Source organism: Leptodactylus fuscus, chromosome 6 (genome assembly GCF_031893055.1).
Source record: "Leptodactylus fuscus isolate aLepFus1 chromosome 6, aLepFus1.hap2, whole genome shotgun sequence".
Lineage (NCBI taxonomy): Eukaryota > Metazoa > Chordata > Amphibia > Anura > Leptodactylidae > Leptodactylus > Leptodactylus fuscus.
In genome coordinates this window covers 118,388,246-118,405,357 of record NC_134270.1, presented here as the reverse complement: position 1 = coordinate 118,405,357, position 17,112 = coordinate 118,388,246, and the positions used below count along the sequence as shown (strand labels likewise).

At 41.0% G+C, this 17,112-nt stretch overlaps 1 protein-coding gene across 1 annotated transcript in view; it reads right to left on the bottom strand.

Moving 5' to 3' along the window:
* Positions 1–17,112, bottom strand: part of PLCD3 (phospholipase C delta 3) — a 46,754-nt gene that overhangs the window by 15,628 nt on the left and 14,014 nt on the right. Inside the window, exons 2-6 of the mRNA XM_075277140.1 lie at positions 10,812–10,970; positions 9,859–10,087; positions 9,114–9,243; positions 5,152–5,377; positions 613–814 (exon numbers count right to left, since the gene is read on the bottom strand). Coding sequence (XP_075133241.1) covers positions 613–814; positions 5,152–5,377; positions 9,114–9,243; positions 9,859–10,087; positions 10,812–10,970 — 946 coding nt within the window. The remainder of the gene's footprint in view (positions 1–612; positions 815–5,151; positions 5,378–9,113; positions 9,244–9,858; positions 10,088–10,811; positions 10,971–17,112) is intronic.

The window sequence follows — 17,112 nt, the reverse complement described above, 5'->3', positions numbered from 1 at the left end:
TTATGAGACATGGCTGCAAATAGTTACAGACATCAGAGACAGAATGCACCCCGAGAGACTTCCTGAAATCCAGAATCCAGCTGTTTCACATTTAGGTTAGGTTAATGTAATACAGAAACATCTTTAAAAAAAAAAAAAAAGGGTGATCTTGAGAGGTTTGTAGTAAAGCAATGAATGAAGATACGAACTCCAGTAGAAATCTTTATATGGAGACAAGGCATATGGGTGTCCCGAAAGCAGATAAAGTAAATTGGAAGATCAACACGACCAAATGGTACCCCTCCTGGGTTGTGGAGTCCAAACAAACTTAAGGCAACGCGCTCACCCAAAAGTTATTTCTCAACGCACAGTTCTTTATTTGCAAAACAACCATCACACAAAGCCAAGCAGTGTTTCGGGGTATTCTACCCCTTACTTAAGTGGAATATGATTATTTTGCAAATTAAAAACTGTGCATTGAGAAATAACTTTTGGGTGAGCATGATGCCTTAATTTCGTGTGGACTCCACCAACCCAGGAGGGGTATCATTTGACCTTGTTGTTTCTGTACTCTGACGTACAGGTTGATTGGCCAAAGTAACTTGTATGAACCCCCATGAACATTTGTCTTACCTAATATAGGACTCAGTGCTACTTGTTCCAACAAGCTGGTGATTGGTCAGATAGGTGTTGTGAGAGCAAGATATGAAGTAGTGGCACAGCGACTGGGTCATTTCCTGATATACCTTTCTATGTTTCTGGTTGAAGATATCACCTTCAGCTGACAGTAAGTACATCATAAATCCTTCTTGCATCATCAGGCCATGTTGTTTGGCTACATGAAAAAGTCAAGAAATTCGAGTCATTAAAGGATCCAAACATGACAGAAATTTGCTGGCGAGGGTTTGAATGTAGTAGAATCTACTGCATACCTCTACCCAACCCAGTCTATTTATTGTAGGGCAGGACAAGAGCAAAGGCAGATACCAGTCCCTATACGTGAGTGTCCTGACACTTGATTGACTTGATTAGCAAAGCTAATATAATAGAAAATCTGTCAACCCATGCACAGGTAAAAGGGCCCGGCGAGAAAGAGAGCGAGAGAGATAGACATAAGTGCCAAGGTAGCAGAATAACAGTTGCTATACACCGCAACAACTAAGGGGACCACGTCCACTGAGATCTAGGGGACATTGTGGACACATTGTGGACATTACTTTACTGGGGCATCAAAATAACTGCATGTAACATCATTATTTTTACTGTATCTCTGTACTGTGACATCACTGTGTGCATTATCTTGGTAATGTGATATCACTGTTATATTATCCCTGATCTGTGACATCACTGAGTTTATTATCTCTGCACTGTGTGCATTATTATCTATACTGTAAAATCCTTATGTCCATTATCCCTGTGTGTAAAGGAGACCAAATGATTTATACACTTTTCAGGTTCTAAATTTGCTTCTTAAAGCGCAACTAAACTTTCAGACAACTTTTGATTTTCTGGCAGCTTTTGTCGTTAATAAATTCTGTAATATACTTTATTAACAAATTTTGCCTCCTTTCTGTGAAATCCTGGTTCTTTTTATTCTTTCCCTTGCTTCTTTCTTCAGCGCTGCTGTTGCATCTCACTGAGTAATTGTGTATGGCGGTATGGAGTACAGGCTTGCAGTACATTGTAGAGAAAATTAGGGTGGGGGAGGGTCCTTTCAGACAGTTTTATCTCCGAAGTTATAAAACAGAGAAACCTTGTTTTTGGCGTCATATAAGATAAGATAAGATAATCCTTTAATAGTCCCACAGTGGGGAAATTTCAGTATGTTATATATATATAAACAAGGAGATTAGGAAATTTATATCATATGTATTATACAGCTGCATATAAATATCCCGACTGTGTTCTCAATCAGTGATATCTTGGAAATATAGATAGCACTGCACTGCAACCTTAGTTACATATAAAAGAAGAGAATCTATTCAGATGACACCAAAGGCAAGTGTTTAAGTTTTATGTTTACCGTAATTGAGTTTTATTAAGATTTTCAAAAAATATAGAACAAGATAACAGTGAAGCATAACACATAAAGCAATAGTGTGCCAGGACCTAAGGCCAAAAAAGCATGGTAGTCCAAAAAGGTGCATCCACCAGTAAGACCATAACAATGGTCTCATATAGAACAATAGCAACAAAGTAGGCAAGTGTGGAAAGGCCCAAGAATAGATGTATAGGACCACATGGAGGTGCCCATGCCTTCGAGGGGAAACATTGACAAAACACATAAAGACAAGAGATCACAGGCAGGGGAAGAAGATATCAGATGAACAGTGCAAACTCAGAGTTATGCCAAAAACATGAATTGTAGACTCAAGAGAATAAGTCCAGAAAATCTGCTGACTAATGGAACTTCACCCACAGCCACCAGAGAGCATTAAACTTAGAAGGGTGGGCAGAGTCTACTGCCACAGAGTCCCCATCCACCTGATGTGAAGGAATAGAGCCATTCCTACAAGGAGGGGGAGGCAAGAGTGTGCCAGTGTCTGGGGATGACAGCTCTGGCTGCCGCGAAGAAGTGTCGCAGGAAGTCAGTGTTTACGTTTTCTAACGCTGGGATATAATGGTTTGAAGTGACCCTCCCCCTCCCCTCATTTTCTCTACATTTTACACAGCCCCTACTCCACACACAGGCATCGTGCACACGTCAGTGTGTTAGTTAGTTAGTTAGTTAGCTAATTAGTTAGCTAATACACTGAGCTATTCATTTCTATGGCCCCATACATACAACTGTGTATTTTCATGGTTCCATGTTTGGGACCGTGAGCCAACCAAGGGACAGTTCCTATTCCAGTCCTGTGGATGTCGCCTTACTCAGTGAGAAGCAGAAACAGCAGAAAAGAATAAAAAGATGCAGGATTTCACAGAAAAGAGCCAACAAGTATATTATAACATATATTAATAACACAAATGCTACCAAAAAATCTAAAGTTGTCGGAATGTTTAGTTGTGCTTTAAAGGTGGCCATGGTAGAGTAAAGCACCAGCACAGATTTTTCTATGAGGTCCCATGGGATGATAGAGAGTGCGGTTAAACCTACATGACTAGTTCTGCTGCTGGGTGTGTATATGTGAATTTAGTGTATGAACTGGCAGATCAAGGAGAACAGGTTTACTACACCATGTCAGACTTTAGTTCACACAACAGAAGATAAAACTTGAGAAAGAGACAACACACGCCTTTCCTCCTACATCATTCATCTACAGAAATGGTAACCTTTAGCACACTACACATTTTGACCGGTTTAGACAGGGATGTTAGTTTCTTTGTTTGCCCTCCCCCATGCACATGAATGATATCAAACAATACCTTCAGGGCCTCAACTGTCAGAAATTAGCAATAATGGAAAAATTAATTTAAAAGATATTTCAATTCATAAAAATAAAAAAGACTATCCATGATATGCTCCACTTCCCTAACCCATAACAGATATGTGTATATATGTATGTATGGGCCATACACTTCCTTATTTCTCTCCTTTCCAGTGCTAGTGTATGGAAAGTTTGTGAAAAGTTGTGGGACTTATGCAGCTGCACTGTTCTGCCTGCAGTGGAGGCCATTTTAATCCATCCCCCCATCTTTCTTGGTGGGAAACCATTTTCCAGATTCTTTTTTTTTTTTTTTTTGTCTCACTATTTTTAGGTCCTTTTAACACTTCAATATGAGATAAAAATCTAGATTTCTGAGGCTAAGTGCTAAAAGGCGCTGCTAAGTAATATAGGCCCAGTATGTAAGATCTAAGAAAGTACAGAGGGACCCTGGAGTGGAGTCTTCATGTGATCATGACCTTTATTTCCATGTAAAATGAAAGTTTTATGAATGGAAAAAGTTGTTTTATAATCCAATAGAAACTTAGAAGGACTTTGTATTTGGCTGCACCCACATGGCTTTACCTCAACTTCAAGCTAAACACATAAAAGCTGGGGCTACACAGTGACTTTGGCCACAACTCCCATTGCATGACCAAAGATCGTCCTGGGATTCCTTCACCAATGTTAGTGAACGGAGTCATATTGCAACCATTGGTGTGCTGCAACCACAACTACTAATCTCAAAAATGTCAAGCAACATTTGACGCAATGTCATGCCCATGCTAGTGATCATAATACAACTCCACTCATTAACATAAGTGAAGGAATTTCAGGATGACATGGCAATCTTTGGTTACAACTTGAGTTGTGGCCTAAATTGTTGTTTAGCCCTTGCCTAAAGGGGTTTTCAGGCCAGTTAAGATGAAGGGCCTAGAAACACAGCTTGTTCATTGTGCATTGAGTGGCAACTTTCTAATATATTGATGTTGGGTTTTAACTATAAGATACCTTCTTGTTGTCATTGAGTAGAATCACTCTTTCTTACTTCCATAAGCAGAAGACTGAACTCACCAAAGTGCAGGGCTTGTTACAAGCTTGATCTTTTTGTGACTAGAAATCGCAGTCACACCACCCCATGAGACCCAATTTACTTAAATTAGCGAAGGTGTGGCAGCCATAGTTGGCATGTAGACTTAAACATCATAGAGGGAGGTTCCCGATGTAGGATCCCTTGAAACAGCTTAAATACTCTTTATTACAGGGTTGGCGTCCATACCAGCTTCTATTTCACTTTCTCCATTGACAACCCCTTTAACAGAATTGTCCGGCTATGTAAGAATTTGCCATAATGGGAACAATTTTCCCTATGCAATGCAATATGATCCCTGTCATTAAAAAGTTTCCCACGTCCCAGAGGTTGAACCTCCTCTGATAAGACATTAATGGAATATCATATTAACTTCAACCAATCCTAAGAATAGGTGGGCTAGCCAATCCCTCTCTTTCTCTAGGCGAGATTACAGAAATGGGCAAAAGAACATTCTGAGAATCAGTCGGGGTTCAAGTGATCAGACCTCTACTGACCCAACATTTGTGGCAGAGCCCAATCTGGAAGCCAGTGGTATACATTGGGGGTAAAGTTCTTTTAATAATCATCAGTATGGATTAAATACAATTTCAGAAGGGCTGTCTCAGGGGCAAATATTTCCATACGATGACCTACATAAGAAATTCTTTGAATAAATATTTTCCCCGAGTCTACCTTGTGTAATGTGGTGTTAATGTAAATAAAGTTTACCATTACCTTTCTCATTCAGCTCAAATTTGTGGATTATGCTCTGCGCCCTCTCCAGAGTCGCCTCTTCTCCTTGATGCTGCAGGAATTCTTGTAGTTCCTCTGCAGATAGTACCCTGTCCTCACCAGAATAACGGTGAAATATCTCCTCCAGCTCCGGCCGCTGCATGAGCTGAGTGCAGAACTCTTCTATCTCACAGTCCTCCAGAGTGTCTGTGTTGGAGCGATCACATTTCTGTAAACAGAAGGAAACAGAATAATGTTACACATGGACTTTTAAATGATAAAGTATCTATAAGCCATGTATCTCATTGTTTATCAATCTCTGTACACTGCCTCTTAGGACAGTGTACAGAGGCACTGTTTTCCTAATTACATACTGGGAAACAGATTTGCATATTCCCCATAATCCCCTAGTGGAGCGAAAATGGCTTTGTAAGTCTCCAGACATCTGAAAAGGTGCCCACTCCTCGAAGAGTCTTACTATCCCCTGACCTTTGTTTATCAAGACATAGCTCTAAAGTAACTGGTATGACTGTGACTGGCATTGTAACTGAATCATTTAAGAGAATGGACAAGTCTGGGCTGCAGTACCAGGTACCACCACATCTATATGTATGCAGCAGTGTCCTGATAAACATTGCTGACCATAAGGATAATGGTGGATGGAACTTCCTAAAGATAGGTGTAAATTTATCCTCAATAGTCTCAATATGGGCAAGTGTTGAAAGTTGTAGGTTCTGAAACATCACAATCATATTGTAATGATGTCTAGATTCTAACTGGATTGTATAAGAATATATACAAACATCCCATGATTCAATGCAAATTCATACAAGGCATTAGAAAAGCTGTTTCCGGGAATTTCCATGTCAACTTGATCCTAGGGCCAAGGTGGAAGGAACCAGACTGAGACTAACCCACAGGAGTCCAGGTGTATTCCCCAGTGGCCCCTGAGCCACGATGGGCCCCTGCATGAGAAGTATACAACACAGTACACTCACTGCACTGCATACAGGTTGGCAATATACAATAAACTGGGTAGCTTATGTTAGCTACCCAGGAAATGATTACATATAGACATTGGGTGAATGAAATAACATCTAGGTGCATAGACATGCCGGCCAGTACCCGCCCTCCCTGGGCCCCACATACTCAAAATTGCTATGGGGCTCCAATCGTCTTACAGCATCTTCCTGCTACCTTAGGCCTGCTGCTCACAATGTCTTAGTCCAAGGCCAGAGCCAGTTCTCAGACTACTGACAGGGACCCTAAGGACATAAACAGTCCAAAGCAAGGACTATGCAACAGGTTACTACTGACAAAAAGATCTATGGAAACATGTTTCTTCATTGTTATTACTGTTTTTGTATGGAAAATGGAAAAACCTTGTTCAAAATAAAGTATATATAAAAAAAAAAAAAAGATCTATGGAAACGTTTTAGGAATTTGCAAATGAGAGAGATAATAATTGCATGTAAAAGTAGAGTGGCCTCTCAGAATGAATTATAGCGGTGAGCCCTATATACCCCAATGCATCGAGGAAGGAAGTGCCTTGTATAGAATTGTGTGTGCGCACGTGCACTTCCATGCAGTCATTCTACAGACAAAGGAAGTGACTTACAAAAGTATGCCAAACAAAAACTATTTGCGTTGCACATAGCAACAAACCAACAAAGTGATTTTTTATAGTGTTCTTAAAGGCAAAAGCTGCACAGTTGTAGGCTAATATAAAAAAAACCAAAGACTGTTTTTCTTTACAATATTTTCATAAATGTGTCCCATACTGTCTACATAGCACACATGCTTCTCCACACAATCCCCAAGACAGAGTGGCAATATGGATGCAAAAAAGTCTGCAATGACAGTTCTTATATGGACCATAAGACCATCAACAGACATTAACTGTTTCAGAGTAACGGACACAAAGCCTCCTCCGTCTCCCATTGACTGTAATGTAAAAAAAAAAAAAAAATTGACAGTCAATGTCTTCTGTCATGTTTGTTTGCTTTTACTATGGAATATAAAGTTCTGCATGCACAACTTTTTCTTTTGTCAGAAAAGTAAAAAACATGTCGTAAGAAAGCTTCTGTCATGCTTCTTATTGGGGTGAATGCAGAAGGACACCTATTTGCATCTATCATTTTATGTCCGTTGCTCTCAACCTGTGGTGGATGCTTTTGTAGATGCCTCAAAAACAACTGCAAAAGCAGCTTAAAAGGCTGAGGGCTGGTTCACACCTACGCCCAGTCTTTTCTTTCGGTTTTTAAACTGAACAGGAGACGGAAACCCTGTGGTCAGTTTTCAAACCCATTCACTTGAATGGATTTGCAAAGTGACCACCCATGAGCGTCTTCTGGTCTCCGCAGCGAAACCGTTTTTTTTAACTGGATACAAAGTCCTGCATGTCCAACTTTGTGTCTGATTAAAAAATAGTTTCACCGCGGAGACACAGAAAATGCTCAAGAGCGGTCACTTTGCAAACCCCTTCAAGTGAAAGGGTTTGAAAACTGACCGCCGGGTTTCCGTCTCCTGTGCAGTTTCTCTCGGCGGCAGACAGAGAACCGAAAGTGGAGACCGGGTGCAGGTGTGAACCCACCCTGAGCTGCTATGTTGTGGAAATGCAACTTTTTGTGTTACAGATTTTCTGCATTTTTTGAGCCAAAGCCAATAATGGCTACAAAAGGAATGGGAAATATGTAGGAAGTTGTTATATTTCTACCTTCTGCTCAACCCACTCCTGGCTTGGACTCAAAAAAGACAACAAAACCTACAGCAAAAAAAAGCTGAGTTTCCGCATAATTGGAGTCTCAGTCTAAAAAACACCTGAAAATTACCACATTAGGAGACAGCTACCTCCTTTTTTTGACTAGAGGCATCCTGCCCTGCCACTAATGTCAAAATAGAAAAAAAAGCTACAAATACCATTGAAATCAATAGGATGCCTCAATATGTTGAAATTAAACAAATGCTACAAAAACAGAGCTGCTTTTTAGGCCGGGGCCCCACTGGCCAGAAACGCCGCGATTTGGCTGCAGCAGAAACGTGCTTTAGTGCTGCGTTTCTGCCCAGTGGAGCCTTAGCCTTAAAGTGTTTTTTTTTTTTTTTTTTTTTTGCAGCTTGACAGAAGAAGCTGTGTGAACCAACCCAGATTCCTGAAAACACATCCGTCTAGTTAGCGAATCACATATTCGTGCTCTTGTATTACTGCATAACCAGCCAGACTTGTTTTTTGGTTTACTACAGGTTTTAATTTATTTCTATTCTGGGAGAAATGTTTGTTATAAAAGTTATACTTTGACACTTTATATACTTCTGAAATGTGATGTTTTACCAGCATTTAGAAAATGTCAATATATCATATTGCTTTTAATATAACATATAATATTAATAGAACATAAAATTATTCTGCCCACAGAGTCATGAAGAGTTAATATAAAAGAGCAGAGTGTATGCAATGTTCAGGACACTCACTGTTGGCAGGGGCTCACACAACCATTGGGTGTTTGCCACTCGGGCACTGTGAATTTCGCCAGCAACCACAGACAGCTTCATTGCAAAGCTCTGCAATGCTATTAAGGGGATATCTGACAACTCCTGCTCTTGGAGCAGTAACTCATGAAGTGCCACAAGCTCTGCCCTACCACTTTCACATTGGAGGAGTATATGTATAGTTGGCATGCTTAGTTATGATGGGCAGCCACACTACACCCTGGTACATGATTATATAAGGTTAAATAGTGTCTTAGAACAGTCTCTGAGCCAACTGAGAAACTCTGTGCTGGGGGAAGTACTCGCAGACTGCCAACTCATCTTTCCCTAACTACAGCTCCCAGCATGCTATGGCAGCCTGAAAAACTACCAGATTTGTCATAAAATGCATATTTTTTTTAATAAATGTCAATACCACTCCCGACCATTACTCTAGGTTGCCCTGACCAATTATATAGTTACAGATATAATGATGTCACCTTGAAGAGAGTGTAGGCATACATGTCGTTCAAATCAATGTTTATCATCCTCAGCATGCTCTTCACTTCTTGGAAATTCATCTTCTCATCCCCATCTCTGTCTGCCTGATGCAGATAATCCCGGATCCAAATGCAGCTCAGTCAAGGAAGACAATTCAAAGACAATATGGATTTGAGAGAATAAAACAAGCCTGTGTGACTTCACCACGAACTGACTCCAGCATTGAGAATTCTATGTTTAAAGTATAGCAATGCTGCCATATATGAAACTGCTGAAAAGGCTGCCCATTCAATAATCTTACAGGGCAAAAAAAGACAATATAAGGATTAGTTGCTAGATAATGGGAGTTATTATGAAGAAGTCTCCATAGAGAAGACTCAAGAGGACATAAGAATAAGAACGAGAGGACCCATAAGCAAGACTTAGTAAAGTGAAGTTGGCATAGCAAAAGTAGGTTCAACAGAGTGGGGTGCCATAGGTGAGTATAACAGAACTCAAAGAGAAAAAGGGGGTTCCCATACAACCAATATAAGGACAGAACAGAAGTGTATAGTAGATAGGACTTGGCTGAGAAAAGGAGGGTGCATGGTTGAAATAAGAATGGAAGTTATGAACAAGACTCACTATAGTACACAAGACTTGACAAATAAAGAGTTAGAAGTCAGTACTGTAGCAGGCTAAGACATTCTGGTGGCAACAGTGATGTTTCCACTTCATGGCTACCATGTTTTTGCATAAGGATATTGAACTAGCTTCTCACTCTGGCTCATTGCCACCACTCTCTCCATGAGTTTGCGCAGGCCTTGCACCCAGCTACGGGCTTCTTGTTCAGTGGATGCAGCCAGGTCCAAGTTTCTTCTCCTTCCCATGAAGGAAATACTGAAGCAGCAGCTCTCTGGGAATCGCCGGCCATTTCTTCGAAGCCCCTCTGATTGCCGCCCTTCGCGTACAGACTCAATGTGCAGAACAGAGACTGTGAAGTGAAACACATTGATATATCGGAACAAAGAAACACAGTGAAATTAAATCAAGCACAAACTGAAGAAATGCAGCAAATGTAAAGAGGTACACAGACAGTAAAACTATTCTGTTATATAGCTAAACACTGGCAAATGTTACCAATCTCTGTTGAATTAACCTATAATGTCCAGGTCGTACAGACAGCACAATGGATCCCCTAACCTTAGTGGGAGTGGAGGATGGCAGAACTCTGGCTATTGCCTTTGCTTATGTGCAGTCTCTGATGGGCCTGATAGCAGATGCAGAAGTTACCTCTGTGGTATACTAAGACCTTACATACACCTCAAAAAATAACTGTCATTGTCCAAGTCCATTTACCATCTGCTTGAGACATTATATGCCATTGTATTGGCTGTCCAATATCAGCTACAGTATTGGAGGATATTTAGGTACTTTAAAGTTAGTCTATATCTACTTTATATCACTGCTTTATGTTTACACCCAAAACCCTCAGTTAATTCATTTCCCAACATACCATTATAGTGATCAGAGCTTTGTGTTTCTGACACAGTGCTCCAAACCGTCTGCATAGACATATTTTATCAGACAACATTCTGTCTGCTTCTTAATACAAGTAAGTATGCAGAGCTCCCTCTTGTGGGGAGCAAGCACTTTCAGAAATCATGGTAGAATATGACAGTGATTCCAAAATTTAGCATTGGTGGACAGGTACTCACAGATCTGCTTGGAACGCGCCTTTTTCGCTTTGCTATCGTACCAGATGGTCATCCCATCAGATTCAAGCCTGTATAGTCTCTGCTGACGCCATCCTGGCTTAATCTTCCAGAGCTGAGTACCCACAAGCATGGTGTTCACATCTTCATCATCTGAGAGAGCTGCAGACAACAAGGCAAAAAGGTCATGTCAGTCATAAAGCACCTCGTGTCCCTCCAGGTATTCCATTACGGGCAGGTATCTGTCCAATATCAATTGTAAATTATCATACAGTTTTTCATGTAATTTTTCTCTAAGGTTGCAGCAGGTTGTTTGCCCACAAGGTCTATGTGCAGATATGCAGTATATCCAACCATTCTGTGCTGACCTTATAATCCACATCTCTAATGGACTGACAATATCGGAGCAGTACAGACATAAACGGATGTCAGAAACACATGATACCTACCAGTCACTGAATGGACCTACACACTTATAGTTACATAAAATGAAAAAGCTTTAATGCTCAAACAAATTGTATGTTGTTCTATTTATCCCTCTTCCATTCCCTGCATACACTGCAATGTACATAGTTATTCCTTCCAAAACGCCCTCCCTCCAGTGTCCACAAAATGTACACAATGGAGTACCAACACATAAGATCAGAGGGAACCTAGTTCATCACATATACTTTAACACCTTTTATAACTGTTCAGACCTGAGCACTAAAATCCTATTAGATGTATTTACTATACGCACAATCTGATGGACAGTAGCAATGTGTTATCTTTAGGTCTTTGGTCAATTGTAGATATGATGACTTGTCTTGTGTCCTAATCTGACGTATCTCCTATAAATATTACAGTTAATCATTCAGCCCCATCTGATGAGACAGACATGCTGCAAGAGACAATGTCACTTTGTCCCTGTTGTCTAAATATTACCTAACCTAAATGGTCAGGGGACAGCATAGCAATTCTCTTACTTGCAAAAGTTGTCCCCCCCCCCCCCCTCCCCTTTACAAGTACATGACTCAGTTTGTGTATTTGGCCAATGTTTTCAAGCAGACCACAGAGCGTCTCCTTTCTTACAAACTGTTTACAGAGTGAAAACACAAACCAAAGTGGGAGACACCTGGGAAACCACATGGCAAGCCAGAGAAAGTAAGCGTCAGTAAACATAGGCAAGCGAATGGTAAGGAGTATGGGGAAGAGTAGTATGGATGAGAGGACCATACAGATCTCCTACCCAATCTACTTTAACATGTGTGCCTATAGACATGATATCTTTTGCCGCAGGCAGCACTAACAGACTGTGAGTCTTTTCCTTGTCAAGTTCTAGTTCCCCAAGATATACATCCTGATCCTTCTATAGAAGCAGCATCACAGATCCTCCAGATGAATATGTAGAACGCACACCATATCAAAGAACATGTGCAATAAATCATATGACATGGTTCAATGGCCTACTAACTCTCCACATATAGAAGTAATAAGTTATGTCAGCCTGTTGGTCTGGTCTACAGGATTAAGAATTAAAAAAGGAAAAAAAAAATACGGTTAACCTACATGTCTCAAAGTAGAGATCAAGAGGTGATAACTCATTCTGGAAAAACACATATGCGATTGTCCTCTGAGCCATTACAGAGGCCACCAATTCCTCCATGAGAATAAAGTAATTCTAGGTAAATGTTCGAAGCCAACTCAACCACTCCTGGAGCCAGTTTCTAGTGACCAGATGAGCCACTGGCATCAACAGAAAACAGCCGGAGGTTAGTGGCCAGAGGAAAATTTCTAGATGCATTGGTGACCTCCGTCCTGAAAACTGTCCAGTTCTGGTTTAGTTACATTAAGGGTGAATTCACACTGAGTAAACGCTAGCTTATTCTGAACGTAAAACACGTTCAGAATAAGCGGCGTCTAAAGCAGCTCCATTCATTTCTATGGGAGCGGGGATACGAGCGCTCCCCATAGAAATGAATGGGCTGCTTCTTTCACTCCGTGCAGTCCCATTGAAGTGAATGGGGAGTGCCGGCGTATACGGCAAGCTCTGCTCATGCCGGAGCGTACACGCCGGCACTCCCCATTCACTTCAATGGGACTGCACGGAGTGAAAGAAGCAGACCATTCATTTCTATGGGGAGCGCTCGTATCCCCGCTCCCATAGAGATGAATGGAGCTGCTTTAGACGCCGCTTATTCTGAACGTGTTTTACGTTCAGAATAAGCTAGCGTTTACTCAGTGTGAATGCACCCTAACAGTACAATGTTTGAGATGTATTTTAGAAATATGCAGTATCTTTATTTGCCTGCTACCAATGCATATGAAGTCGGTGTAATAAAACAAAATGATAACTGGATTGTGAAGAATGTCCAGATTCCACTTGTCAATCCCTAAGCGCCTGCCTGAATCAAGATCTTGCTAAGAAGCTTAGTATACAGCTTAATGCGGAATACAATGTGTGCTGCCCTAAAACATCAACAATCCAAAGGTTTAACCTTTGTCCATTCTTGCACATTGTCAGCAAAGCCCTGTAAATGTTCCCTCAAGCAGTCCTTGGGTGGCCATTCTTCCCCCTTGTCTGTGAAGACTCTTGTTTGGTGGCCTGTGGTGCTCATGTAGTGAAAACAGTTCAAGGTTTGTCCCAGCTGTTTGCTCAATTTGCAGTGTTTCTCGGAAGGAATTTATGAGGGAAGAAGACACTTTTTACAGTTGAATTAATGAAACATTGGTTGACTAATAAGAAAGCAACGTCTTTAAGTGGGACGCATCATTAAACATGTTCAAGAACTTGGTTATTGTTTACATCATGTTTTAATGGGGCAGGAAGCAGGTTCATCCAAGAAGGAAAGAAATCCTAGAAATAAACCCAACAAATGGACTCTTCAATTTTTTTCATTTATTGGTTACTTATAAGGAGTATTATGTCTCCTTAAGGAGATTGTCTATTCAGGCCACCTTTAAATTACAGGGACTAAAAGAAGACCCTTCACTTCCTCATGGATGTGCAGTATAATATACAGCTAGAAAGTTGACATTGCACTGAATTGGTCGCCTTCCCTGGTGCTGGAGATATCGGTGCCGTTAAGTTCCAGTACCTATATCTCTCCACTGTCAGAACCATGGGCCTTTAAGCCTGGCAACATCGATGGACTATGACCAATTTGCAGACAGAGAGACCAGTCTGTAGATGGCGGTTTACAGGTTATCTCTTAAAGCACTGGCTGGCCAAGTGAGAGGTCATAGAAATTGGTCAAGGTGGGGTAAAGATGGCATCAATTACAGGAAAGAGACGCCGACTGGAAACAGGAACTGTGAGAAATTCCAAAAACACTGTAAACTATGCACCAACAATAGTGTATGAAAAAATAACATACAACATGTTCAATAAGAAATCTCTAACACAACAATACTGGAGTGAGATTTTCCTGCCTAAATCCAATTCCATTATATTTAAAGCAGAGTAAGGAGATATCTCTGGTTAATCCAGTCACAAACTTATTCCAGGTCATCGTTGTGAATGTTTTTCATTGGTTACTCTGATTGGAAATGTCTAAATAAATTGACAACTGTATATTCCCCATGTCAAAATGTCACAACCCTTAAGGCTGAGTTCACACGGGGTATTTTGGTCAGGATTTTGAGGAGGATTCCACCTCAAAATCCTGACCAACGAAACGGCTCCCATTGAAATCAATGAGAGACGGTCAGTTCTTTTTTCCGGGAGCCGTTTGCAATGGTCCTGGAAAAAAAGAAGCTACATGCTCATTCTATCAGGTGAATTCGCCTCGCAACATCCACCTGAAGACACTCCCTTCTCCCGACTAGGCCCATTCATTTGGGCCTAATCTTGAAGCGGAGTGCTGGAGTGCACTGCATCGGCATCCAGCCGTGGCTAGCCATTTTATGGACCGGAATCTGAGGTGGCCTCTGTGTCAAATTCCGGTCCAAAATACCCTGTGTGAACCCAGCCTAACACTAAGAAAGTACTCAAGCAGGGTAGTGTAGCGTAGGGACACATCTCATTATCAAGAACAGTCATACCCAGTAGTGAATTTATTCATACCTTTCCAGGAGGAATAATAGAGGGCACAGTTCTAAGAAAACATTCAACAAGGAATGCTAATATTTAGTTTGAAAAACAGAATCTTTAAGATGAAGACTGAAAATCTGTAGATATAAGGCACGTGGATTGTCTCCACTGATTCAATGGGCTGATGGCAGAAAAAGGGAAATGTTTGCATTATTAATGTGATATATCTAAAAGGTTTGATGAAAAAAAACCTTTGATATGACAAATTTGACTTTCTTTTAATCCAAGATCACAAAACTGAAATACTGAAGAAAAATATTACAGATTAAAAGCGGATATTCTGTTTTGCCTAGTGTAGGTCAGGGAGCAAGTGCATGACACAGGTATACTGGAAGCCAGATCCCCAATATAATAGATAGTAATGGTGCTGACCAGACCCCATTTATTAGAATTGGGTCCATCAGGTTTCCAACACAGATATGAACAGAACCTAAGGGCCCGTACACATGGAGTAAATGCGTGTGTATTTTGGCAAAATACACATGTAAAAAATACACGTGTAAAAATAAGACTCCCATTGACTTCAATGACATTTTTTTACACTTGTATCACATTGAAAGCAATAGGGAAAAAAGCATCCCGTTCATTTCTAAGGGGAGCGCACGTATGCCGGCTCCCATAGAAATCAATGGGATCTGTTTTAACACCGCTGATTCAGAACGTGTTACACATTCAGAATCAATAAGCGTATACACTGTGTGAAGGGGCCCTAAGGCTGAGTTCACACATAGTTTTTTGGCGAATTGGCCTCAAAATCCTGACCAAAAAGACGGCTCCCATTGAAATCAATGGGAGCCGGTCAGGTCTTTTTTTCCGGGAGCTGTTTGTTCCGGCTCCCAGAAAAAAGAAGCAACATGCTCATTCTTCAGGCAGATTCACCTCGTGAATCCACCTAAAGACACTCCGTCCTCCTGACTAGGCCCATTCATTGGGCCTAATCTGGAGTGGAGTGTTCGACTGGATGCCGGTGCACCGCACCGGAATCAAGTCGCAGATACCCATTTTTTGGTTCAGAAACTGAGGCGGCATCCACTAAAAAACTCTGTGTGAACCCAGCCTAACTCTACAACAAAGTCTTGTGCCAAATTGTCTTCCCTTAACATTTGCATCTGTTTACCGTGCAAACAGGAATCAATGCAAAAATCCAGCAAGGTCTCCACTGTAACTCACTAAGAGAATGGTCAGTACGTAAGATAAAACATTATGTGGTCTCGCAGTAACTAAATATAAACTTGCATGTTCAGCCTGTAACAAAAATAAGTTCTGTATCATCTCCAACCCAACCCATGAGATCTGTTTAGTTATATCACATAGCTTATGATCAATCACTATTAGAAATGACATTAGAATCCAAACCCACAAGTACTAGTGATGTCCGGGTTTATAAATACCTGCAAGTATTTGCAGCTTGTCAAGTATCAGTACTCTTGTGAATGACTCACAAAGCACTGTGATGGCATTTACAGACCTAAACAGGTTGGGCTAGGTTAAGTCTGCATATGAAGGAGAAGGAACTGGTGACCACAAAATAGTACTAGAAATGGTATTCTAGTGGGGTGATCCTCTTGCAGGAGATGGTCAGTATACATAGTAGACAAAAGGTCTGAAAATGAATCTTAAGAAAATCTGTTTTGGATAAACAGATGGTCATTAGATTGATTTTAAAGGGAGTCTACTAGAGATGAGCGAACATTGTTCGGATCAGCTGTTCCGAACAGCACGCTCCCATAGAAATGAATGGAAGCACCTGGCATGGCGACCGGACGCCGGCAAAGTGTACGTGCCAGCTGCTTCCATTCATTTCTATGGGAGTGTGCTGTTCAGAACGGCTGATCCGAACAGTGTTCGCTCATCTCTAGAGTTTACCATTGGATAGATGGTTTTTTAAATAATCATATTTTTACATAGCCTTTAGAAAGGCTATCCTAGACATACCTGTCATTCATTGATCCTCGCAGCCGTTTTGAATTACCCGGTTCTCTTGGTATGCAACTTAGTCTTCAGGGAGCCCCGGAAGCCTTATCCCTGTTCCCCGAGCACCGCAGCGTCATCAGCCGCCTCTATTTCTCACCACCCCCTTCTTGAAAGTTGATCCCTCCTTCTACACTTCTTCCTTCAGAGCAGCTAGTCACGTACAGCACAATTAAAATCTGGCACATGCGCTGTACGAAAAACAACATTTTGCAACGTTTTTCATTATTTATATTTGCAAGATGTTTAACTTTTAATTGT